General features: G+C 40.9%; 2 protein-coding genes across 6 annotated transcripts in view; one reads left to right on the top strand and one right to left on the bottom strand.

Moving 5' to 3' along the window:
* Positions 1-1966: 1966 nt before the first annotated feature.
* On the top strand, positions 1967-13628 carry LOC135107642 (THO complex subunit 1-like). 2 transcript variants are annotated; one of them, XM_064017714.1, is made up of 14 exons: positions 1967-2133; positions 3132-3237; positions 4240-4432; positions 4695-4874; positions 6662-6786; positions 7327-7473; positions 8182-8321; positions 8771-8894; positions 9345-9467; positions 9548-9657; positions 10960-11109; positions 11394-11541; positions 12037-12291; positions 13136-13628. In XM_064017714.1, exons 1-14 carry the CDS (start codon positions 1985-1987, stop codon positions 13298-13300), a joined length of 2115 nt encoding a protein of 704 aa, XP_063873784.1. In that variant the 5' UTR covers positions 1967-1984; the 3' UTR covers positions 13301-13628. The 2 variants fall into 2 exon arrangements, with proteins under 2 accessions (XP_063873784.1, XP_063873783.1); XM_064017713.1 differs by having other exon boundaries at positions 1968-2133; positions 6659-6786.
* Positions 13629-18653: 5025 nt separating this feature from the next.
* The window catches only part of LOC135107638 (thyroid transcription factor 1-like), a 19015-nt gene continuing 12364 nt past the window's right edge, over positions 18654-25304 (bottom strand). For 2 of the 4 annotated variants that reach the window (XR_010271871.1, XM_064017709.1), the window contains 3 exons: positions 24084-24170; positions 20847-21086; positions 18654-20244 (listed from right to left, as the gene is read on the bottom strand). Coding sequence is in view for 3 of the 4 variants with exons in the window: in XM_064017709.1 (XP_063873779.1) it covers positions 20074-20244; positions 20847-21086; positions 24084-24170 (498 nt within the window). In the remaining variant the exon portion in view is untranslated. Of the gene's footprint in view, positions 20245-20801; positions 21087-24083; positions 24171-25304 lie in introns of all 4 variants that reach the window. The other 2 variants (XM_064017708.1, XM_064017707.1) reach the window with 2 other exon arrangements.

The following is a 25304-nucleotide window of genomic DNA, read 5'->3' as shown; positions in this document are numbered from 1 at the left end:
TAATTCAAGGTGTGGCTGCTTATAATTGTGTGAGGATGATTAATCATTATTGACTTCAAAGCTGTGGACGTGACGGGTGCTCAAATTTTTCTTCGTACATATTAGAGCGCCCCTTAATGTGACTGCGTGGGCGCTTTGGGAGGTGAAGTAGATGTCTTGTAATACATAGATCTTAGCGTTAATGACTTTTGGAGATCGTAAGTCACTTCTAACATTAGGATCCCCGGTACCAGCAACTGAATGAACTTGATGGCTGATAATGACAATTAATTACGTAGAATGGTATCCTAGCTTGTAACTGACAAACACTCTTCACATTCTCTTGCTGTCCTTTCCTTTTCTAGCCGCCGACGTGATTTTTTACCTGTTAAGAATCATACTGATATATTGCAGAATTTTGTTATCATTGTCTGTATTTTGAAACTCTTTGCCTCTCCTAAAATCTATTTTGAAATGCTGAAAACTAATGATTAATCGGTTGTCGTGAGTAGCTTTCCCACTGATGAAGCTCTCGCCAGAGTCATTTTATTGTATGATTGCTAAAGATGAATTAATATAAAATTGTTTAGCAAAAGGATAACTTTAATGTTTCACAAGATCAACGAAAACTACATACGCACTCATAAAAAAAAAGTGCCAGATGGGGCGAAGCTATTTCTCCCAAAGAATTTACTACGGTAGAAGAGAATAATTTAAATAAACAGGAAACGCTTGCGAGATGTTTCAGTATTTTCAGAATTGGCGCTGATATTGGTCTGGTGAGTGAATCTAAGGGCTATATTCTGAAACATTTCTGCCTGTACCTCGACTACTTCCAAAAGGCTCTAGTTCAGTGGTTCTTATAACCTTTTTTAGTACCACGCCCCTCTAGCAAACTGTCCTTCCCTCCACTCCTACTTCCCCCCCTTGCATCAATGAATGAAATACCCTCTAGATTAAAAAAAAAAAAAAAAAAAGAAAGAAAGAAAATTCTTTGTCTTTTTATGGAGTCTAACTTAAGCATTAGTGAGATACTTGACACTGCTTGGCTACTAGATTCTGAATGCGTGGTTGAATGCATGCCAGAGAGTGCACAACGTGAGTACCCTTCAGCGTTCAGCCTGTTTGTTTATTCGACAACAATGAATGTGGAAAAGGCAGCTTCACAAAGATACACAGATCCGAATTTAGAATCCAAAGAGCCTGATTTAAGATCAGAAGGTAAAACAGGAATGTACTTAACCCAGACTGACACGATGTGTATGGAGGACTGGGTGAGAAATGGATTTATCAGTCAATATGCATACAGTTGCAGGACGACTTGAAACCCTCCCTTCCATGGGTTTCGAGGGATACGGAGGGGGATCAGTTATAATGAGATATCTTTTGCATTTCTCATAAACTTTTCAGTATTAGATCACGCTCTCGTTAAGAGAATAGCAAATGTAATTAAAAAGAATCCATTTTTTTCTCCAAGGGCTCGCGCTCCCTTGAAAATTACTGACGCGCCCCAAGGATAAGAAGCACTGCTCTGCTTGAAGTGACAGGAGTTTTTAAGGGTGTTTTCTGCGGTTTTAGTGAAATATTAACAAGATTTCTATGTTATTAACAGGATAAATACTCATGAGAACTCGGCTTATCATCTATGTGACCTTGGAAAATACTCGTGATGAGAGAATAAAACGTTTAAGAATACAAACTCTACTTTCCTTTCATTGCTCTTATTCTCACTTCCCTTTTCTTCCCTTTCGTTATTAGTTTTGTATCCTTCGTCCCAATTTCCGCTCCCCCATCCCCCCACGTGATTATCTTGCCATTCATTACATTATCAAGTTGCGGCGGACACTGGACTTGAAATTTTATTGTAATAAGAGAGAGAGAGAGAGAGAGAGAGAGAGAGAGAGAGAGAGAGAGAGAGAGAGAGAGAGAGAGAGAGAGAGAGAGAGAGATGGGGGAGGGAAGAAGAAGAGCACCGTTGCAAACACCACCACCACCACTATCAATCATGGTCATCAGCAGCATCATGTCACCCACCATGGCGGATTCCAGTTTAACTTTTCAGAGGATATTTACTAAGGTTCAGTCCACTCTACCTCAGTGCATCGAGAATGTGGACGCGCTGCCTGTTACAACCATCTTCTCCACCAAAATCAGGTGAGGTGGTGGTGGTGGAGGCGTGCCTGGTCAGGAGCGTCGGGCTGAGTGGTGATGCTGCCTTGCCTTTTGGTGTTGACATGTACAAACTGCCAATGGAACTCAGTACGCGGCACCTTAACCCTCCTTCATATAGCGCAGTACACAGTCTTGCACCCTCTCTCTTCACTTCTTCACCTGCCCTTAAAACCCCTTACGCACCTCCAGCTTTCACTATTCCAAGCATCTTATCACTCGGTTTTCTCCCGCGGCCCGGCATACACCCTATTCCTTACTGTACACACACGTCCTTTACCGTGCGTGGCCCTGTTCGTTAACCACTAACCTTATACATATGAAAAACGTAATGTTTATTTTATTATTTGGTAAATTTACAGTTTCAACCAATACTCGCATCATTGCCTTTCACTATAACCAACAAGCATAGCGGCCTGATGGGAATGCGGAGTTTTTGGGTGGGGGCAGCCAACATGAGGAGTTTTTGACATTCCTGAAAAAAAAAAAAAAAGCCTGTGGATGAGAAACGGTATATTTTGAAAAAGGAAAATTTCTCAGCTATCCTAACCTAACCCCCTCCACCCTTTAAGATCACTAACCTAACCTAAACTAACTGGGGGCCTTGCTCTCCCTGGACACCCTTTAAGGATTCTAATGTAACCGTGGAGTGATATTGATTTGAAAGTAGGATAGATTGGCCATGAGAGGTTTTTTGCCAGCGTTTGAATCTGTCAGGACTGATGGGAACATGAATCCAATACTTGCACTGATCAGGCCATGGTGATCACCAGAGTTCAAGTAGATTTTGGTCGATCTTGAGTGTCTGTCACGACATTTATATTCTGCTCTGTTCTATTCATATCTAGCTACACAGTAATGACAAGAGCTCAATGGGATTTATCTAGCATATCTACCCTTATGCACTAAAGAAAATTGTTCAAAAAATACTGAGAAGAGCAACATAGTACATGTAAAAATTAACCCAGTATTTTCCTTCACAGTGAGACCACAAAGCACTGCATTGAGGCTGCTGTTCGGAGCTACGTGACACGGAGGGTGATTGATGGGGACAAGACAAATTTGTCTACCATCACTGCCATCACCACAGTTAGTGTTCATATTTGATGGCTTTAGGGGCCATCAAAACATCTTGTATTAGTAGTATGAAGACTTTGATGACAGGATACAAGAGGAGTGTGTGTGTGTGTGTGTGTGTGTGTGTGTGTGTGTGTGTGTGTGTGTGTGTGTGTGTGATAGCTCATATATAGGCACTGCAGGACTGCAGCATCCCCCATTTTCACTTGATAACTTACAATGTAATGATTCTTTTTATCTTTAATTTTTCTTTAAAATCTTTATACTTGTGCATTATATTTGATACTATTATCAATAATCCCAATACTTAATGTCAGTAGCCATCCCCTCGTTCATGAAAAAAAGTACAAAAATCCTTGCATGGAACTGTGTTCTCCACAGTTCCAGTGATGTGGTGTTTGGCTGTTGCAGGCAGGTGCATTTGTCCAAGGAAAGAAGCTGGGTGGGGGAGAGAGAGAGAGAGAGAGAGAGAGAGAGAGAGAGAGAGAGAGAGAGAGAGAGAGAGAGAGAGAGCACTGTTGCTCACCCAGTTTTGATCTTGTCTGTGTGGGAGGTAAAGTTTATGCACAGCTGAGGTAGAAAAGGTTGGCTGGCATGCTGGCTTGGGTGTGAAATGAGGGTGAGAACAAAGTCCTGAAAGCAAATGAGCAGGGGAATCATTGGTGTGCTTGTGTCATGTAGCCTTCAGAATACCATGGTCATTCTTGCCACAGGATGTATGAGTAGAGATAACAAGACCTCATTTATCAAATACAGAAGATGGCTGTATTTGTCACCTGTCATTTAATCAGAAGGAAAAAGTAATAAAACTGCCACATGTAATGATATGGTGAATGTTGCATTGCTGGATGAGCAAACTTGCCCAAAAGGTATTATCTCTGTAGGCTTTTTGATATGTGTTTGGAGGTGTGGCATTTATTGGCTGTGTCACACAGCTGTAAGTCTTGTCTTTGTTATAAATCCACCTAATTTTTATGATCTAACCCAGCTCATCATAACTTTCCTTTCCTCCAGGTGTGCATTGACCTTGTGAGACATGAACTGAGTCTGCCAACACTGCCAGTGTTAGTGTTGAGTGATGCATTTGACACACTAACCATACGCCAGGGGGAGGAACTCTTTTCCTTTGTTGAAAGTCACGTCAGTGTGTGGAAAGAAGACACCTTCTTCGCACCCTGCAAGACAAGTGTTCTGCGAATGTGCAATGGTGTGTAAGTGAGAATCGGCAGTAGAAGTAAGTGGGAAGGTACCCACGGAAGAAACTCTGAAGCCAACAAAATCTTTGCATTAATTAACTTTATTGAGCATTCTAGAGTTGTCTTCAAGTAACCTCACTGTAATGTAGGATTGAGAGAGAGAGAGAGAGAGAGAGAGAGAGAGAGAGAGAGAGAGAGAGAGAGAGAGAGAGAGAGAGAGAGAGAGAGAGAGAGAGAGAAAGAGAGAGTACACATTTCACTTTTCTTTTGCAGACTTGTTGCGTCGTCTGTCTCGGTCTCAGAATACTGTATTCTGTGGTCGCATTTTGTTGTTCCTCGCCCGGTTTTTCCCATTCTCAGAGCGTTCAGGACTTAATCTAGTCTCGGAATTCAACCTCGAGAATGTGACAACTTTTACCAATGTGGAGGCATCAGAGATGGAAGAGGAAGATGGTAGGTGGTAGTGCTGTGTGCATGCAACATGATGCCATTAACAGAAATCTATATACAGAGGATATATATATATATATATATATATATACGAGGTGTGTCATTAAAGTTCCAGGACTGGTGCCACACAAGTTTTATTTCACATCCAGGCTACAAACTATAGGTTATCTCCTTCGAAGTAATCCCCCTGGCACCGCATGCACTTGTCCATCCTTCTCTGCCAGGCTTGCATGCACTGCTGGAAGGATTCTTGCGGGATGCTCCTCAGCTCCGTCGTCACGGCCTTTTTGATGTCGTCCGCATCATCAAAACGGGTCCCCTTCATGACCTCCTTGAGCTTGAGGAAGAGGAAGAAGTCGCACGGAGCGAGGTCAGGTGAGTAGGGCGGTTGCTCCAGCACGGCGATGTTCTTCTTGGCCAAGAACTCTCTGATGCTCAGGGCATTGTGAGCAGGCGCATTGTCGTGGTGAAGCAGCCACGAGTTGCCCTGCCACAACTCCCGCCTCTTCTCGCGCACTGCACGAAGCAGACGCCGCAGTACTTCTTTGTACGAGTACACATGTTGGTTGACTGTCTGGCCCTGTGGCAAGAACTCGCAGTGGACGATGCCCCTCACATCGAAGAAAGCGATCAACATGACCTTGAAGCTGGACCTGGACTGCCTTGCTTTCTTCGGCCGTGGCGACGCCGGACTCTTCCATTGAAGGCTCTGGCGTTTGGTCTCCGGGTCGTACTCAAATACCCAGGACTCATCGCCGGTGATGACTCTCCTGAGCAAGTCTGGTTCAGTTTCCAGACGCTCGAGGATGTCCTGACACACCTGCATGCGTCGTCCCTTCTGGTCATCGTTCAGGAGTCTCGGCACCATCTTCGCACAGACTTTCCGCATGCCCAGATCTTCAGTGATAATCTTCCACACGCTGTTGTGGTTCATGCCAAGCTCATCTGCGATCTTTCGAACAGTCAACCGACGATCGTCACGCACCATCTGCTTGACACGCTCAACATTGGCCTCATTCCTGCTCGTTGAGGGTCTTCCACTCCTGGGGTCATCTTCCACGTCCTCCCGGCCCTCTTTGAACCTCTTGCACCACTCAAAAACACGTGAGCGTGACATTGTCTCATCCCCGTACACTTTTTGCAGCATACCCAGTGCTTCTGACGGCGTTTTCCCCAACTGCACCAAAAACTTCAAGTTTGTTCGCTGTTCAGCGCTCATTGTTAAACGACCTGCAACAGAGGACATGATTTTAAAAGCACGTAAGAAAAAGATTAGTGACTGTAGAGGGTTGGGAGCGCAGTTGTATACTCCAGAAGGATTACTTTGAAGGGGAAATATGGTGGTTTGTGGCTTGGGTTTGAAATTCATCTTTTAGGACACCAGTCCTGGAACTTTAATGACACACCTCGTATATATATATATATATATATATATATATATATATATATATATATATATATATATATATATATATATATATATATATATATATATATATATATATATATATATATATATATATATATATATATATATTAAAAGTCTCTCTCTCTCTCTCTCTCTCTCTCTCTCTCTCTCTCTCTCTCTCTCTCTCTCTCTCTCTCTCTCTCTCTCTCTCTCTCTCTCTCTCTCTCTCTCTCTCTCTCTCTCTCTCTCTCTCTCTCTCTCTCTCTCTCTCTCTCTCTCTCTCTCTCTCTCTCTCTCTCTCTCTCCTTTGATGGAGAGAGGGATGGAAAGGATCAGTTTTAAATGCATTAGACATTATGCCTATTTTTTTTTGTGACAGAAGAGGACAAAGGGGGCACTGCACCACGCTTGGACTACACTCTATACACTAAATTTTGGTCACTCCAGGATTTCTTCAGGAACCCTGGACAATGCTTTCAGAAAGCCCCCTGGAAAGTCTTCACCTTGGTATGTTAGCCTATATTATATCTAACCTTGTATGTGTTTTGCACATCATGTGTTGGTATTGTATATATGCAACACTTATTTTCTTGTCTCCAATAATGCATATGGTAGGAACCTTAGATCCCTATGTCTTTGTCTCACATTTTGAGCTTTACTTGTGTCAGGCAATACAAGCTCATATGACATGTGACATTGCCTCATATTTGCCTCTACTTTTTCTGTTATTATCAGTCTTTACAGGATTTTTGCACATTAATGGCATTCCTGTGTCTTGACTTGACTAGCTTGACCATTCTTCATCCCTGTGTTTTATAGCTTATACACATGTATCTCGGTTAGAGTTCTTTGGACATCAATTTCCAATGGGCAAAGAAGTTGAAAATTATTGTTATTTTATTTTGTTTTTTTATTTACCTATTTATTTATTTATTATTATTTTTTTTCTCATCATAACTAGTACTTTGGAAAAGCAGTAACCCTTACTTTCTGTCACATGCTAATAGTTTGAAGATATAATTATCTGTATATCCCTCCATCCATCAGTACTGTGGAGATGTGCTGGAGGCCTTCAGGAGCTTCAAATTGGATCACTTGCACAGCAGCAGTGGTGCAGGTGCCAGACTGTCACGTTCCCTGTCAGAACCTGCCCCAGATCAGGAGGGCAGTAATTCCCTCATCTCACAGCACCAGGTGAGGGACACCACTTAAGTTCATATGCTTCAGTATCTGATTAGTTCTCATTTCTGCTCTTCTTTATTTTTATTTCATTTATTTTTTTTATTTATTTAATTTGCCAAACATCTAACTTGTTTTAAGCTGTGTTGAGTGCCTTTATTTTCTGGATTTTGTGTTTTTTGTTGCTAACTCATCTGTGTTCTCAGCAAACATGTAACATTTCTCAACAATTTATTTAGTGGAACTTGCCATGAGTACATGCAATATGTTGTATTACAAATAGGTGAACCATTTTAAAAAGGAGCAGTGCCAATACCTCAGAAATTAGCCAGCACATTATTATATTCCTACTTAAATTGAACTATTAGATATTTCATTTAATTTTAGTTCAGCTAATTATTGACTGTTTATAGCCACCAGATGGGAGAGAATGAGTGCCTGTTATCTCCTCATAGGACTGAAGGGAATGGCTGAGGATGCTGGGAGTGCTGGAGGCTAAATGTTTAACAAATTATTGTGATTAGCTTTTGTAGGCTATAATGAAGACAAGAAAATATGGAAATATTTTGTCATTCAACCTGTTGCTTTCTGTGTTTTAATGGACTTGACAGGTCTCAGTCCAACACTCCAGTTTACTATTCTTTCCTTTCATAATGAATGGAAATTGACTTACATTACATCACTTTCATTTTTCCCTTAATCACTATTCTTGTGTTTATCCAGGTGGACGAATACTTTGCCAAATATCTCACCAACCAGAAGCTACTGGACCTTCAGTTCTCAGACACCAATTTCCGGCGATATGTGCTGCTGCAGGTGCTAATCCTCACCCAGTACCTCACCTCCAACATCAAGTTCAAGCAGTGAGTCACTTATTAAGTTTATAACCTATAATTATTTGTTATTTCTCCTTCCCCGTTCATATAATGATTGGAGGTGAAAAGTCCTCTAAATCTTTACTAAGTTCCACGTCGTTGTACACTAGTCTTAAGTCCTTTAAGTCCTAAATGAGTGGCAGTGGACCAGCCCCCCAGCACAAAATGTCGAAAATAGCCTGTATTCACACACACCTTAAACTTATTGTGCAATGGAAGAATGAATAAAATGTACTTTGTACAGTAAACTCTTCACTAACGTTAGGGATATGTTCCTGAAGACACCGCTTAATAGAAAACATGTAAATAGATTGTAATTTTTCCATAAAGAATGATGGTAATAATGAGTTTAGGTTGTGTTTGTGTGTTTGTTTGTGTGGGTGTGTGCTTGCGTATTTATTCATGAGTTGTCAGTTAGTTATTTTATTGCCTTCCAGGGAAACCCTGACAGAGGACCAGCTGGCCTGGGTGAGAAAAACAGAAAAGCTTGTTTACTCTCTGCTTGAGGAAACTCCACCAGATGGACCCAAATTTGTCTCCACTGTCAGACACATTCTCAAGGTAGGTAGAAGGGGATAAATGGATATAGAATAGAGGATCATCAGTTTTGTTTTTTGTGTGTTTATGTGTATGTTTGTGTTTACTTAGTTGCATTCATCTATGTGCAGCTCTACGGGTAAGTCTTACAATATAATTTTTGAAATCATATTATCATGTTTTTTTTAAAGTTATGTATATTGTTTTATGTGTTCCTTTTGATGATGCATTCCACTGAGCTGTTGCTCTGCTGGGAAGACTACATTTCTGCAGTTTGGTAGCTTAACTTTTAAGGTCCACTTTATGATTTCATTAAATAACTAAAGATGATGACATGCAGAGGAAGAAATTGAATCAGATTTGCATACACTGCCTTATGTTATAGGATTTCTTTACCCAATTTTAAATTGAACAGTTTCCATTCCACTAACAAAACCAATATAATTAAAGTACACATTCTGGAATCTATTGCAGAGGGAGGAGATGTGGAGTAACTGGAAGAATGACGGCTGTCCAGAGTTCAAGAAGCCTGAAGGGCAGGACCGTGCAAAGGGTAGTGGCAGCACCAGTGGGAAGCAGAATGGCAAGAGTGAGGAGGTAATGTCATTACTTGTTCAGTCATTTCATTGGACAGAGCATCTGTATGTATATATCTTTACCTTCATTCATTATTACAGGTGGGAAAAGAGGAAGAAGCACCACGCTCTCCCCGTAAAGTGCGGCAGAAGCGGAGGATAGGTGATTTAATCAAGGATGCAGATTCCAAGGGAAAATTCACCATGGGCAAGTAAGTGATTCTGATGCATCAGTGTTACATGAGGCTAGAGATGAGGAACTACAGTAATGATTATTCAAAGGTGAGTGGCAGAAATTTAGATGCAGAATTAAACTGCAGGTAGATCAAGTTATTGTATGGTGCAGAATTATTGTTGAATGCATAGACCTGTGTGGCAGATGAAATGACAGGCAGAACAGCAAAGCCTGACTTTATTTTTCATGGCGAACACAAAGATCTCCATCCATGATGACCGCCATCTCTCAGCCCCCAATAATAAAAAAGAAAAAAGTCAGCAAAATGTGATGAGTAACAACACACATAAAGATGAACAGAATAAACAGAGGCTAGAATGACTTACAGAGCATTGCAAAAAGAACCCCAATATTAGTTGTTCATTCTGCCATTAATTTTAAATGATTTCTGTTTATTGCTCATATTTTTATTAATTTTTCAGGTTATATTTTTTCCCCTAGGAATCAGTTAATTTCTTTCCTATAAGTTTCTAAGCTTAATAACAAATCTGTCAGCAAACATCTAAGTGGAATGAATTAACTTTGTCATCATGGGGTGCACTGTATGTAGAGAAGAGAATTCCCTGTCCCCTACCTTCATTTTTTAGTTGTCTTTCACAAACATATAGGAAATATCTTGGTGGTATCATTTCAGTCAAGTATGTGGGCAGGATGTATTTCTTAATCATTGGGAGGAAATCTTGTAAATCTTTTTTTAGTGTCCACTTGACTATGTCTGAAAATGTTTGATGCTGCACTAACCACTGTCAGCCTGAATGTGGTGTGCCTGTGATGAAGGTGTAATGTATTTAAGGTGATGCTGAAAAGGTAAATGAACACCAGTAATCTATTGGTGTTCATTTATCTTGTTTGCATCATATAGGACAGGTAATTTCTATATTGATTTGTTCTCTTTCTTACTTGCTTATCTACTTATTTATCTATTTTGTTTTTATAACTTTTTTATGTTTGTTTTTTCTTTTATGAAATTCACTCCCTAGCGGATATTTATGTCCTATAGTTTAAAGCTGTTGTCCAAACACAAGGGTGGACTTGAGAATCATATCCACCAGAGGAACATCAATTGTATTTGTTGTTTCCTGTTTTATTTAAAAATGCTTCCTTCTTTACACCTTTAAGGAAAATATGTGTCAAATACTCACATTATTTATTATTTTTTATGATACTGTTAATAATTAAATGGGAATGGTGATGTTTTTTCTGAAATATTCATTGGTTTGGGAGAATCACTTATTTATAGAGGAATCACATCCCCTGAATTGCTCCATTCATTACACAGCGCTGAGATGAGTCGGTTGTGGAATCTTCATCCCAATAACCTTGAGGCATGCAAGATACCTGAGCGTGACTTTGTCCCTGCCCTTGAGTCATACTTCACTCCAGCCATTGAACAGCTCAGTCCAAGATCCGAGTTGAAAGAGGAACAGAAGTGAGTGCTTTATATTGTGAATAAATTGCCATATGTCAGTATTTTGATGTGAAGGATCTTGAATGCTAGGGACTTGACAGACAGGTTCAACATAATTGCATGACTTGGTGATGAAGATTGACTAATGTAAATATGATGTGCTATTTTAGGTATTCTTCCCAAATTAGAGAAGATGGATATATGAAATAAGGCTCCTTTGTACAAATATTGTTGATTTCCCAGTTTCTCTTGTGCTTAAATAATCAACACCAAGTTCTAGCACACCTTCCATTGTGATGTTTCAGGTTAGTTAATGACAGCAATTTTGGCTGGCGGGCTTTGCGTCTTCTGGCTTGCCGCTCACCACACTTCTTCACCAACTCAGCCAGTCCCATTGCAAAGCTGCCAGAATATCTCAACACCATGATCAAGAAGCTAGCCAAGGAGTTACCGGTGTGTGTGTGTGTGTGTGTGTGTGTGTGTGTGTGTGTGTGTGTGTGTGTGTGTGTGTGTGTGTGTGTGTGTGTGTGTGTGTGTGTGTGTGTGTGTGTCTTACCTAATTGTATCTTTACAATAGTACTGGGTCAATTATGAGATTAGACCCCTAGTGAAAAAGACAACCTGTGGATTAAGACTCATTGTTGATTGTGTGACTTGCCCTTTGTGTTGTGACAGCATTATGGACACCAGTGTTGCCAAGTGTTGTTGTATTCATGCCAAGTCATTGCTACTGTAAAGAAAAATAACAATATTACCTTATTAGGGAAGCAAGTAAGTAATTCAGATATAGCTGATATATGAGAACATAAAGAAATTGAGCAGTTCATGGGTAAAGCATAACTGAATGTGGTATGAAATGAACTTGCAGATGAAAAATAAAATTAAATTCTCATCCTGCAAAAGTGTAGGATAGAGGTTATTAAAACTGCATGATTTATCTTCTTGCAGTCTCAGCTGGTGGCAGATATCAAGGTGGAAGAGGAGGAAGAGAAGGAAGAGGAAAAGGTCATTCCAGTGCTGGAGCAGGGTGATGGGGTCAAAGTGGAAGAGGACATGGAAGAAGAGACAGGAGAGGTGGAGGAGCGGCCAGAAGTGCGGGCCATCACTGAGGAGGAGCAGGAAGCCCTTGCCCAGCGTCTTGATGCTCTTGGTCAAGATAAGTGGAAAGTACTGGCCAAGAAGCTTGGATTTGAGGCTGATGAGGTTAGTGTGTGTGTGTGTGTGTGTGTGTGTGTGTGTGTGTTTTTACCTAGTTGTAAAAGTTGAAAAAGTTATTAAGGACAGATGGACTAAGCACCAGGAAGCAAACAGCACACTAACCACAAGACAATTTGGATTTAGAAAAGGTAAATCATGTACCACAAATCTCATATGTTTCTACTCTAGAATAATAATTCTAGATATAATTCAAGATGGATGAGCTGACTGTGTATTCCTCAGTTTAAAAAAGTTATCAAAAACTTTTTTTAAACTGAGGCAAGATAAGATAAGATAAGAGATAAGTCCATTCATGTTGGTTGGTATATGACACTTTTTTCCTTTTTCTCTTCCACGTACCATTTCTGCAGTCTCATATCCATAACTCTCCAGTAGAAACTCACTCTCTCTCTCTCTCTCTCTCTCTCTCTCTCTCTCTCTCTCTCTCTCTCTCTCTCTCTCTCTCTCTCTCTCTCTCTCTCTCTCTCTCTCTCTCTCTCTCTCTCTCTCTCTCTCTCTCTCTCTCTCTCTCTCTCTCTCTCTCTCTCTCTCTCTCTCTCTCTCTCTCTCTCTCTCTCTCTCTCTCTCTCTCTCTCTCTCTCTGACAAGCTTGTGATTTTTTTATTATTATTTTTTTTTTCAATAAATACCTTCAGTAGATCTGCTGCAGCTGATAACTTGAAATAGTCTCCAATCATTACTGAACTTTTTTTCATTCCATTCTACAATTTGAGCAATTGTCTTTATTTGATAACAGAATATTACTAATACCTACAACTATTGACAATGCAGGCAATGACTTTGACCCATCTGTCTCTAGAAATCCAATCTAACATTTCTTCTCCAACAGATTGAATATATTGAAAAAACCATGTCAGATGGTGTAGCACAGCAGGCAGCCTATATGCTCAAGCTGTGGGTGGAAGGTGAGGGAGACGAGGCCAACAAAGAGTCACTATTGTACACACTTGAAGGACTCAAGATGCAAGATGCAGCTCAGGGAGTTTTTACCTAAGAAATTGAAAAATATTTTTAGTTCTTAAAAGAAGTTTTCTTTTATTTATTCTTTTGCATATTTATGCATTTTATTGAGTGCATAGTCACTAAAAGTTTGTAAATGCTTTCAAGGATATTTATTTACCAATAGGAAGTATGAAGTACAAAATGTAAAGCAAAACTTAAGGACCAAAATCTTCATACATACCCAATGTTAATCAGTAGTATCAGCAGCAGCAGTCTGCAAGAAATAAAGGCACATCAAACTTTTCTAATGTAATAATTAATATAGACAAGCAAATTTTTTTGTAAATGACTGTTTGCAGAGAATAAACATAATTTTCTTATTGCTCTCTGTTAACACCCTCTACAGGTACTGAGCAAATTTTTTTCATTAGTGATGGACTGTGTGAAGAACACTGGATGCAAAAGGAATGTCTAGAGTGAATGCAATGGTTGTGCATTATAGGGATTAATGGAGAACAGTTGTGAATGCATGAATGGAGACATGGTCATGAGAGCCTTGACAGGAGGTTCTCCAATATTTGGCTTGATCACTGAATTAGGTGCTACCATTGTCAACATCATTATTATTAGCATCTATGATTTCACTGCACCTCTCACTTCTCTCTTTCAGCTGGTTTATTCCTTGGCATTTTTCCATCTGTTTCTCTGTTTGTCCTAATTTTTTCTACCACTCTTAGGTTGCCATTCTGCTATATTCTGTAATTGGCTATCTGTTATCTTTTCAGAGGATGAAGTACTGTGTCCATAGCCATTCTTCCATTCTATTCTCAGCAAGGGGCTCAGAGAGTGGTGAAGGAGTGTGAATGTGAAAGTTATGTGCCTTATCTTGGCTGTCCCCCTTTTTGAGGAGACAGTCTTGGTAGATGTATATATGTACTATGTAACTTGATTATAGTCATGATGGGTTTAGCATTGTTCTGGTTCTTAATCCTTGATGTTCTATCACTTTGTCATAATATGAAGCATGATTGAAGCTTTCTTTCCAGATTTTTCACAAGACAAGGTTTCTGATTAAAAATGGCAGAATGCACTGATAATACAACTTTGTCTTTATGATGCTAAGAAATTACTTATCATGACACTCTTGATTTTTAAAGATTTACTTGTGGATACTTTCCCTGACCTCTTTTGGTTTCATGGTCTAATATGTAATTATTTGATATCAATACTGTTTTCTTTATATTGGTCTGTGCACCTTGATTGGAAGAATACTGTCCTGGTGTTTCTTGTTACTAAGGCAGATCGAGAGGACTAGGAGACCCTTTGTTTGGGCTCCTTCCATGTAATGAGAAACTCAGTGATTTTATATATATATATATATATATATATATATATATATATATATATATATATATATATATATATATATATATATATATATATATATATATATATATATATATATATATATATATATATACATAGAGAGAGAGAGAGAGAGAGAGAGATATCTTTCCAAAGTTAATTTTTTGCTTGGAACTTATCCTTCTCTCCCATAAGAGTGTAACTTATCCATTACATCACACCAACCTGACTCTCGTCTATAGGTGTCTATTTGTCCAGCACATTAATCTGTCGCACGAGTGTGACGTCAACGTTTTTGCTCCGCCTACAAATCGGATCGAGATGGCCTGTTGATAAAAAAACGAGTTTGGTGGAAAGGAACAACGAGAACCAAACAAACCACAAGACAACAAGCAACTCGAGAAAGACGGTGTTAGTGAAAAAAAAAAAAAAAACACCTGAAGAAAATATCAAGACTCAGAAAAGGAGAGAAAGGACATCCGAGGCCGGGCTCCTCTCTACTTCATGAGGCAGACATGAGGCGGTTACCGGTGGCGGCGGGATTGGCAGTGGTGCACTTGGCGGGCCTCGTGCGGGTGAGAGAGGATACAAAACTGTGATTTTGGGATTCTTTATTTTGGATTCTTTATATCTTCTGGTATCGACCCTAAGTGTCTTGAAACTCGCATCAATTTTTTCTTCATTAATTTCTACAACATTTTGCGACATTAATTTCTGCAACATTAATTTTTGTAACATTAGATCTAATTTTCAATCAATGGAACACCACCTCTCCTCTATCAAGGATCATCTTCCTTTCCTCACCGAAATGATGAGTAACCCTTTCTCTGCTGCTTTCTCTATCCTCATTTTCAGTACAAAGCTGGATGTTGCGTCTATGTGCGCAACTACCTAACTTGCTCTGGTGCCCACGCTCTTGAACCATTCAAATTTTCTACCATCTGGCTTCGACTGCATAGTCACTCAATAACTAAATTTATCTGTGCTGTACAGCTCTCACCTAACTGCTCTAATTATAAAAGATTATTTGACTTACTAGCGTTCACCATCAGCTTTAGCTTTCTCTCCCTTCACTGACCAACCTGGTGAATTAGCCTTCAACTTTGCTATCCTCCACGACCTAGAGCAACTGGTGCAACACCCTACTCATTCCTGACCGTCTTGGATTCTTGACCTTTTTCTAATTTCTAATCCTGCTTATGCTGTTACCCTCTCTTCTCCGTTGGGCTCCTCCGATTACAACCTCAAATCTTGTCTTATCGCTCCAATCTCTCCCTCAGGATCCCCCAAGGCGGAGGTGCCTCTGGCGTTTTGTCTCTGCTAATTAGGAGGAGACCTGAGGAGATATTATGCTGATTTTCCTTTGGAATGACTACTCCTTCCGTATCAGAAACCCGTCTCTGTGTGCTGAGCGCATGACGGGTGATAATGGAGGCGTATATTCCTCACCCTTGAGAACTCGGCTAAATGTCTCTGTGGCCTTGGGAAATAGCCGTGGTGAGAGAGCAAAGCGTCTCAGAATACGGGTCGCTGTTTCCTCATGACGCAGCACCGCATGGGTGTTAGGTGGGAGGTCTGAGTGGAGGGACCTGCCTACCCACCTCTTGGAATTTTCCAGCCTATGCCTATTTGAGGTGTGTGTATTTTGATATGTTAATGAAAGCGTAAATACGTGTAATTTCATTGATTTTTGTCCTCTTGCAAATCGCCCTTGTACCAGAGGAAGGAACATTCTTTTAAATATATATTACCATACATCAGTTATTTAGAGTGCTCTTAGTTTAGTTCCTTCATCTTACCAGCAATCTGTTTTTCATGCAGAGGAGGAAGGAACGTTCTTTTAAACATATATTACTATGCATCAGTTATTTAGAGCGCTCCTTGTTTCATTCCTTCTCAGTACCACTCTGTTTTCACCCCGGCCTCTGTTGACAGTTTTCTCCGAGGCACTGGTGGGAGGACAACCGTCTCTCGCCTCCTGATCTTCACTTGGAGAAAACGAGCAAGCTGTGGTAGGAGAGACAATTAACTTTCTCGTGTGTTAGACCCTTTGTGTTACACTTTGCAAGACGGAGCAGAGAGACAAACTAATCTCTCTCTCTCTCTCTCTCTCTCTCTCTCTCTCTCTCTCTCTCTCTCTCTCTCTCTCTCTCTCTCTCTCTCTCTATTGGGGTATTAAATGGACGCGTCTGACCATTTAATGCCCGGAGCCTGGGGGAGGTCGAGTTACTGTTGACACGAGAGAGAGAGAGAGAGAGAGAGAGAGAGAGAGAGAGAGAGAGAGAGAGAGAGAGAGAGAGAGAGAGAGAGTAGGGGAGTGCGGCTATCTGAAAGTCACTCCCCTCCTTCCCCCTTCTCTTTCTCTCTCTCTCTCTCTCTCTCTCTCTCTCTCTCTCTCTCTCTCTCTCTCTCTCTCTCTCTCTCTCTCTCTCTCTCTCTCCCCACCCCGTGTTGACAGTGACATCATTAGCCCACCTAAACACTGGCTTCCATAATGGTCGCCAGAGTCAGTACATGAATATCAATTTACTGCCCCTGTTTTCCTCCCCCACGCTGCCCCTACACGTGAGAGAGAGAGAGAGAGAGAGAGAGAGAGAGAGAGAGAGAGAGAGAGAGAGAGAGAGAGAGAGAGAGAGAGAGAGAATGTCCAGTGAAAAAGGTGTCGTCTCAGGTCTTCACGTTACTGCACTTCTCTATGGTTGGAACACACACACACACTTGCACATCTTCCTTGCCTCCCTGCGTGTGTTGGCTGACTGGCACCTACTGTAGTCATCATATTCTGATGTACTTCTGGCCGTACCCCTATTTAGTACTTTCAGTTGGCTCTAACTAAAGTGATGTGGCTTTTTAAGGATGTTTTTATGGTTCTGGTGACAGATTAATAATATTTCTACGTTATGAACAGGAGAAATACTCTTGAGAACCGTGCTTATAATTTCTGTGGGGCTTTGAAAGTAGTTATGGTGAGGGAGCAGTGTGTTTCCGAATACGGGTCTTAGTCACTAGATGAAGCTACTGGAAATTAGTGGGCGTTTCTCAGTCATAGATCAGCCAGTGTTGAGTGTATTACGAGCAGTAATGCCATGTTTTCCTCAGGTATGATTTAAAAAAAAAAAAGGAAATCTTTCCTGTTTTGAAGCATCATAATGGGGCTGGTTTGTCACTCTTGTGGTACTCTTCTCAAGTAATCGTCCACTAATTTGTTAGGCGATCTTACTGTGGGAGTGCTGTTAAAGAAAAAAAAACCCTTAATCTTCAAATATGAATGAAACAACATTAATTCTAGGAAACAATGAAATTCTCTCTCTCTCTCTCTCTCTCTCTCTCTCTCTCTCTCTCTCTCTCTCTCTCTCTCTCTCTCTCTCTCTCTCTCTCTCTCTCTCTCTCTCTCTCTCTCTCTCTCTCTCTCTCTCTCTCTCAATATATATATATATATATATATATATATATATATATATATATATATATATATATATATATATATATATATATATATATATTTTTTTTTTTTTTTTTTTTTCTTTTCTTTTTTTTATTAATTTTGTTTTTCGCTTCTGCTTCTGTGCATGCGACCTTCCAAACAAGCCAGGGAGCGTCGTCTCAGGTGTTGTGATGTTTAATCCAGACTTTACAAACAGGATCTAGTGGGAATTCTAGGAGTTTTGAAAGGCATTTTCATGATTACAGCGGTATTTAACATTTTAGCGAATGAATAACGCTTCATACGTCCTTTTTTTTTTTTTTTCAATATGTGGGGCAGAAAGTGAATCCGTCGAAATTAACTCAGTAAGAGGCACAAACCACATTCAGGAGCTTCATGTCGGGGTGTCCTTGTCAGGCGTGCGGCGCCGCGTGATGCTGCTGCTGCTGCTGCTGCGGTGCGTTACAATACTCGTCATTGTCATTCATCCAGTCAGTCAATAAAACACTCAAACATACTAACGATGCAGACTTGCCATGTAAACGTGTGATTCATTTTCCTTTTTTTTTTTTTTTTTCATTCCATGCTAATCAAAGAAAATTTCCATTAGCTCTAGTTTCACATGTTATTATTATGTAAAAATATAGGTTAGCAGCATTGACACAAAAAGAGGTTTATCGGAAAGAACACGGAGCATTTACCTAAAAAGTTTACAATATACAAAAGTTTATGAAAAGAAAAAAAACTATCGAGATTTGTAAAAACTATAACAACTACAACTTAAACCGGTAAATGGAGATTTCTCTTAAAGGGTAGACAATATACACTCGTAAGGAAGAAAAACCATATCATTTAAACTGTTTCAACTATCAAAAGTATTAAAAGGGGGGAAAGGAGGGGCAGGAGAGTGAAGATACTCGGATAAGCTGGAGAGGGACGAAGACGAAACACTGGGGAGAGGATGAACACGACTGGAGTGGATGGAGAGGGAAAGGATAACGAGAGAGATGGGAGAAAATGAGAAGAGACGAGGTAAAGTGTGTAGAGAAGAGAATGTGTTGTGGAGACGCGCATGACAGGCAGAGATGGGAGAAGGGAGATGGGGGGAAAATGGTACCTAGGAAGATTATTAATAAGGAAGAGGAGGAGGGAGCGAGAAGATGGGAAGATACTTGCGGCAAAGAGAGAGAGAGAAAAAAAGATAATATTAATCAATCCAATGAGGAGAGATATGAGGGAGAGGAGGAGGAAGTTCATGACCAAAGGAGGGAGAGAAAGAGTTGTAGTACGTTTGGTTAGATTAAAGAAAAGAGTGACAGTTTCGCAATTACTAAAAAAAAAAAAAAAAGAAGAAGAAAAAGAAAAGCGTATTTTTATAGTTTCCTCCTCCCTCTTTTCTTTGCGTGTGTGTGTGTGTGTGTGTGTGTGTGTTAAGGTAATAAAAGGCATAAAATTACTCTCCTATAAGGAACATATTAGCACTGCTGATAATTAATTCATAATAATAATAATAATAATAATAATAATAATAATAATAATAATAATAATAATAATAATAATAATAACCACTATCATCGTTGGGAAAATTATACTCAATACATTTTCCTTCGTCGATGCCCTACACGTTATCACAAAGACCTAACTTATTCATTATTTTGTTTTTTTTTACGGCATTAGTACTTTTTTTGTTCTCTGTCTCTACAAAATTAATTCAGACTTATAAAACACCCTAATTATTTACAGCATTCCTAATATTAGAGTTCCTTGTACACTTCCTCTTTCTCACCGCCAAGAAAGAGGACGAGGAGAGGTGCACGAGCAGATCAACCCTTCTCTTACTCTTCTCTGTTACTCTTCTTAACTTTACATTCCTCCTCCTTTCATTTTCTCTCCATCGCGATTTCTTCGTTCACTCTTTCCTCCTACACTTCTTTACTTTTCTTTTTGCTTTTCCGTGTCATACATCAATTTTCTCCTCTTCCTTCTCTTCCTCCCATCATCCTCCTTTGCGCTTTCCTTCTCAGCTCTCCTCTTTATCACCAGGTTCTTAGGGTTTGTTGGTTGAAGGTCTGCGTCTGAGGGTAGCCCGCTGTCTGGGCCGTGTAGGGGCACTGGTAGGCTGGCGGAGAGTACTGGGGCGGCGTGTAGGCTGATGGATAGGCGGGGGGATAGCCAGTTGGACAGGGCTTCCCGTCTCTCACTAGGACCTGTAGAAGGGAGTGGAGAGACAGAGAGGATGTTAGTGAGGTTGTGGTGAGATTGGTTTGAGTGGTGTGTAATTTTGTTTGTGGTTTGTTTGCTTGTACGACATGTTGTTGTGGTCGTTGTTGTTTGTTATTATTTTTGTGGTTTCTCTGTTTCTTTTTTCACACACATTCACATTCATTACCCGTTATCCTAATGCCGCGTGATGTGCAGCTTTGTGGATGGCTGTTGTGAGCTGTGGCAGTCATTAACTTTTTTTTTGCATTCCTACCAACTCGCGACCTTCCTCTATTTCTTGATTGCTCCCCCTCTTCTCCTCCACGCCTCCCCTCCCGTGCACAGTCTTCCCCTCATATTTTAAGTCTATGTCTTTTCTTCTAACTCTCTCTTCCCTCACCTGCTTCTTCCCTCCCTGCTTTTTCTTCCTTTAATTTCATTCCCTTCCTTCTCATGACTTTTCCTTCACTTTTTATTCTCATCAATTTTTTTCTCCCTCCTCTTCTCACCTCTCTCCCCCTGCCCTCCCTCCCTGCCTCAGTCCTCAATGCGCATCACTCACCCATCCAGCCCCCCATCCCTCGCCCCCATCCCCCACCCGACTCACGGGGACAGCGACCCGGCGGGGCGAGGTGACGGAGGCCATGGAGGCGGCGGCAGCGACGGCGGCGGTACTCATTTCGAGGTTCTTGTCCTGTCGTTGTCGCTTGCACTTGTAGCGGCGATTCTGGAACCAGATTTTGACTTGCGTGGAGGTGAGCTTGAGGAGCCCCGCCAGGTGTTCCCGCTCCGGGGCTGACAGGTACCGCTGCTGCTTGAACCTCCGCTCCAGCTCATACACCTGGGCCTGCGGGAGGAGGTGGCATGTGGACAAAGGCAGGGGTTGGCTGTCTGCTGCAATGACCCTCAACTCCCTCACTGCATTCAAGGGCAATTAGCACAGAGTTTGAAAAATAGCGGTAAAGGACCACAGAAGAAAAATAGACAAGAAAATCAGGTACTATTGATAACAAACCACCTGTGCAACAACCAATAGAATACAACAAGGTTCCTCCCCGCCCATCTCAGTGGCATGTCATTGTGATCAGTTTCTTCTCAAAAAGCAACACGTGTCCCCGCGAGTAAAGGGAAAATGAAATAATTGTTTTGTAGTTCTCAGTCATTCTCCTTTCATGTGTACAAAAAAGAAAGGCTCTATTGGACTCTATTTAAATCGCCCCTAAAAGATATTTATCCACTATTTAACAATCCAATAAAAAAAAAAAATCATACCAGCGTGAATTTTCATTTTTTTTATTTATATATTTACTTAACTTCTTTTTGAATTCTGTGCTACTTTGGTGTAGGAAGGAAGAGTGACCTAAAAAAATTAAATAAATAAAATAAATGCATAAATAAATAAATAAATAAACAAAATAAGACAAAAATTATCACTCACTACTGCACATTTTTTTTTTCACGTAAATACAATAACGCCAATATCTGAAACAACACACACACACACACACACACACACACACACACACACACACACACATATGTACACACTTTTCTTAACTACTCAGGACGCGCTGGACAAGGCCTGTGAGGAGGAAAGAGGAGAAGGGAAAAGAGTAATAATAAGAAGGATAAGGAAGACGACGGTGAAGAGAGGGTATATAGACCTGAAGGGGAGGAGACTGTCAACACCGAGGGGAGGAAAAAAAGATGGAGATAGTCACATTAAGGGGGAGAGGCTGAGGAAGAGAAAAAAAAAATGATGATGGCGTTCGATAATAGGGAAGGAAGGGGAGAGAGAGAGAGAGAGAGAGAGAGAGAGAGAGAGAGAGAGGAGAGAGAGAGGAGAGAGAGAGAGAGAGAGAGAGCGTTATTAGAAAAGAAGGGAGGGGAAAAGGAAATAAAGAGGAGGGAAGAGCAGGGGGAAGGAGAAGGATGGGATGGCGAGAGGCAGGGAGGGAGACAAGAAGGCCACTTGGGAGGGCGGGAGTCCTTGACTGCTGGCTACGCATCATAATAAACCTCAGGTAGAGCGGCCAATAATAAACAAGCTGTCATAATCCACCACACGCCCACCACCCTTCCACCCACACGCCCGCCCACCCACGCTAATGGTTTCCAGCACAACACGCCCACACCCATAAACTTTGCATATATTCTCAGGACCGCTTTTCGAAACACTTCTGCGCCAACACTCGACTACTTTCAAAAGGCTCTAGTTGAAGTGACACGGTTTTTTTTAAGGCTGTTATTTATGGGTATAGTGACAAATTAACAAGATTTCTGCAATTTTGACAGAATAAAGACTTCAGAGAACCCGGCCAATCATCTCTGTGGCCTTTGAAGATAGTCGTGGTGGGAGAGAAAGCGAGCATAGCGTTTCCGAATACTGGTCTGGGTCACGCTGCACACGCAAGGAAGTACATCAACGCACAAATTGTACTCTCTGTTCTGCTCACTTCACTATCACAGGCACCCATACACGTGCCTGTTTGTATTACTTGTAGGTTATAAAGTCTACACTATACATACATACATACATACATACATACATATATCCTCCCATACCGTTCGCTCTTCAAACACCTGTACTATCCATCCATCCATCCATGCCATACGTAATGCACCTCTTCCCTCCCTCCCATCCAACACACACACACACACACACACACACACACACACACACATACAGCTTTTCTTTATGTGCTTTGCTCCCCCTGAAACAAATATACAAATCCAACCGGAACTGTGTGTGTGTGTGTGTGTGTGTGTGTGTGTGTGTGTGTGTGTGTGTGTGTGTGTGTGTGTGTGTTCTGCATGCACCTGTATATATGCATTCTGAGGCTGTTTCATTCGCTTAATCTTCCCCACATAAACAGGAGAGAGGGTTCCCAGGCCGAGGAAGAGGAGGAGGAGGAGGAGGAAAGAGGGGAAGAAAAGGGAGGATGTATGGGGGAGTTAGTAACGGGTGTGGGAATGGGGAGCTTGGTGTACGAGTATGTGTGTGTGTGTGTGTGTGTGTGTGTGTGTGTGTTCGCGAATGAAGGAAGGAAAAGTAGCAGACAAACAGAGAGAGAGAGAGAGAGAGAGAGAGAGAGAGAGAGAGAGAGAGAGAGAGAGATAGAGAGAGAGAGAGAGAGAGAGAGAGAGAGAGTGCTTCCTCGCAAAAAATCATGAAAAAGACATTCCCACACGAGGTAAACACAGATAATATAGGAAATAAATACAAAAGAGGAAGTGAACGAAAAAAAAAGTAAAAAGGGAGAAGGGAGAAAAGGAAAAAAAAGAGAGGGTAGGGAGAGATGGAGGGAAGAGAGAGCTATGGAGAGATGGAGGGAGGGGAAGGAGGGAAAGGGAGAGAGAGAGAGAGAGAGAGAGAGAGAGAGAGAGAGAGAGAGAAAGGAGAGTGAGGGGGGGTTGTGTGTATACTAAAGAAAGATAAGTGCAATCTACTCCGTCACAACATCTACCTCCCTTCCTCCTACCTTCCCTCCCTCTCCCTCCCTCCCTTCTCTCCCTCTCTCTCTCTTCTTTTATAAACCACCCATCCATCACTCTCTCCCCCTTCATGGGAAAAGTACTAATGGCAATATTTCTCTCAGCTTTATAACGTGTGTGCGTATCTGCGTGTGTGTGTGTGTGTATGTGTGTGTGTGTGTTTGATATAACCAGACCTTTACAATCAAAATCTTTTCTTCCCGTCCTCTTTTCTACTTTCTTTTTTACTTTTTCTCTTTTCCCCTTTCATTTCTACGCCTCTATCTTCTCATTTATTCCTTCGTCACCTCCCCCACCTCTCTCTCTCTCTCTCTCTCTCTCTCTCTCTCTCTCTCTCTCTCTGGCTCACCTGCGAAAAGAGCACTCTGGGTTTCCTCTTGGTCTTGGGGTTTAGGTCCGTCTCCTCCCTTGCTCTTGTCACCACCAGGACCGCCTTCTGTTGGCAGGGGGAGACAAGGCGGTGAGCACTCGTATGTACACCAGGGAGCCAAACACGAGCAGCGGGAGGCGAGTGAGTGAAGAAGAGAAGTGAATTTCCAGAGATTGGTGAAGGACATAAGCTGTAGATGAGTAAGCAAAGGATTCTGCAGATAGTGTAAGATAGATGCATGCAGGAGAAAATATGGGAGAAAAGTCATGAGGAAGTTCCTGTGTTGTTGATGGATACAAATGGAATGGGAAGAAAACTGAATAAAGACTGAGAGAGAGAGAGAGAGAGAGAGAAGAGAGAGAGAGAGAGAGAGAGAGAGAGGAGAGAGAAGAGAGAGAGAGAGAGAGAGAGAGAGAGAGAGAGAGAATTGCTATAGATACCGGAGTATTACACAGTGGTTAGTTTAGGTACGGTTAGCTTAGAATAGAATCAAATCTTTTTTTTCATCTGTGGAATAAACAAGAAGGGAGACAGTTGATGAAAACTAAGGAAAGTCACAGAATATTTTTCCGCAGAAAGTACACTACGCTAACCTGAAAGAGCGATGTTGAATAGAGATGAATGAATGAATAATGAGACGAAATAGAAAGCCTGTGTTATAGTTCCCATTGAAGAAAAAGAATAATAATAATCACATCTGTTTTCAGTGATGCATGTATAGAGAAAAAAAAATATCATACCATTCCAGAGACACGAAGCAAAAAATAAATGAAATAAATAAATAAATAAATACAAAAAAATATGATACAATGAAGCACGATAGAATAAAACCCTTCCATCACAGAATACGTAGACAAAACATGAACATACATACGAGTACATATATCAATAGTAAGAAAAAGGAAGAAAAAAAAACAAAAAACAAATAAAGCAGAAATTCTTGCATCAAACGTTTAATGAAAGACGCCGAACACAACCAGGGAATAATTGAAAGAGAATGAAAGAAACCTGTTCATTCACCTTCTTGAGACTGAATGGAAGTTAAGAGTTAAGTGAGAGGAGAAGAAAAAAAAAGTATATGGATCAAAAGTAAAATGAGAGCGGAATGTAATAAAGAAAAATACACAAGGTACATGAAGGAGGAAAATATGAGCTGTTGAATAAAGATTAAGATAACAAGAGAAAGAGGACGATGACAAG

This window comes from Scylla paramamosain, chromosome 15, assembly GCF_035594125.1.
Source record: "Scylla paramamosain isolate STU-SP2022 chromosome 15, ASM3559412v1, whole genome shotgun sequence".
Classification (NCBI taxonomy): Eukaryota; Metazoa; Arthropoda; class Malacostraca; order Decapoda; family Portunidae; genus Scylla; species Scylla paramamosain.
This window is presented reverse-complemented; position numbering and strand designations above follow the sequence as displayed.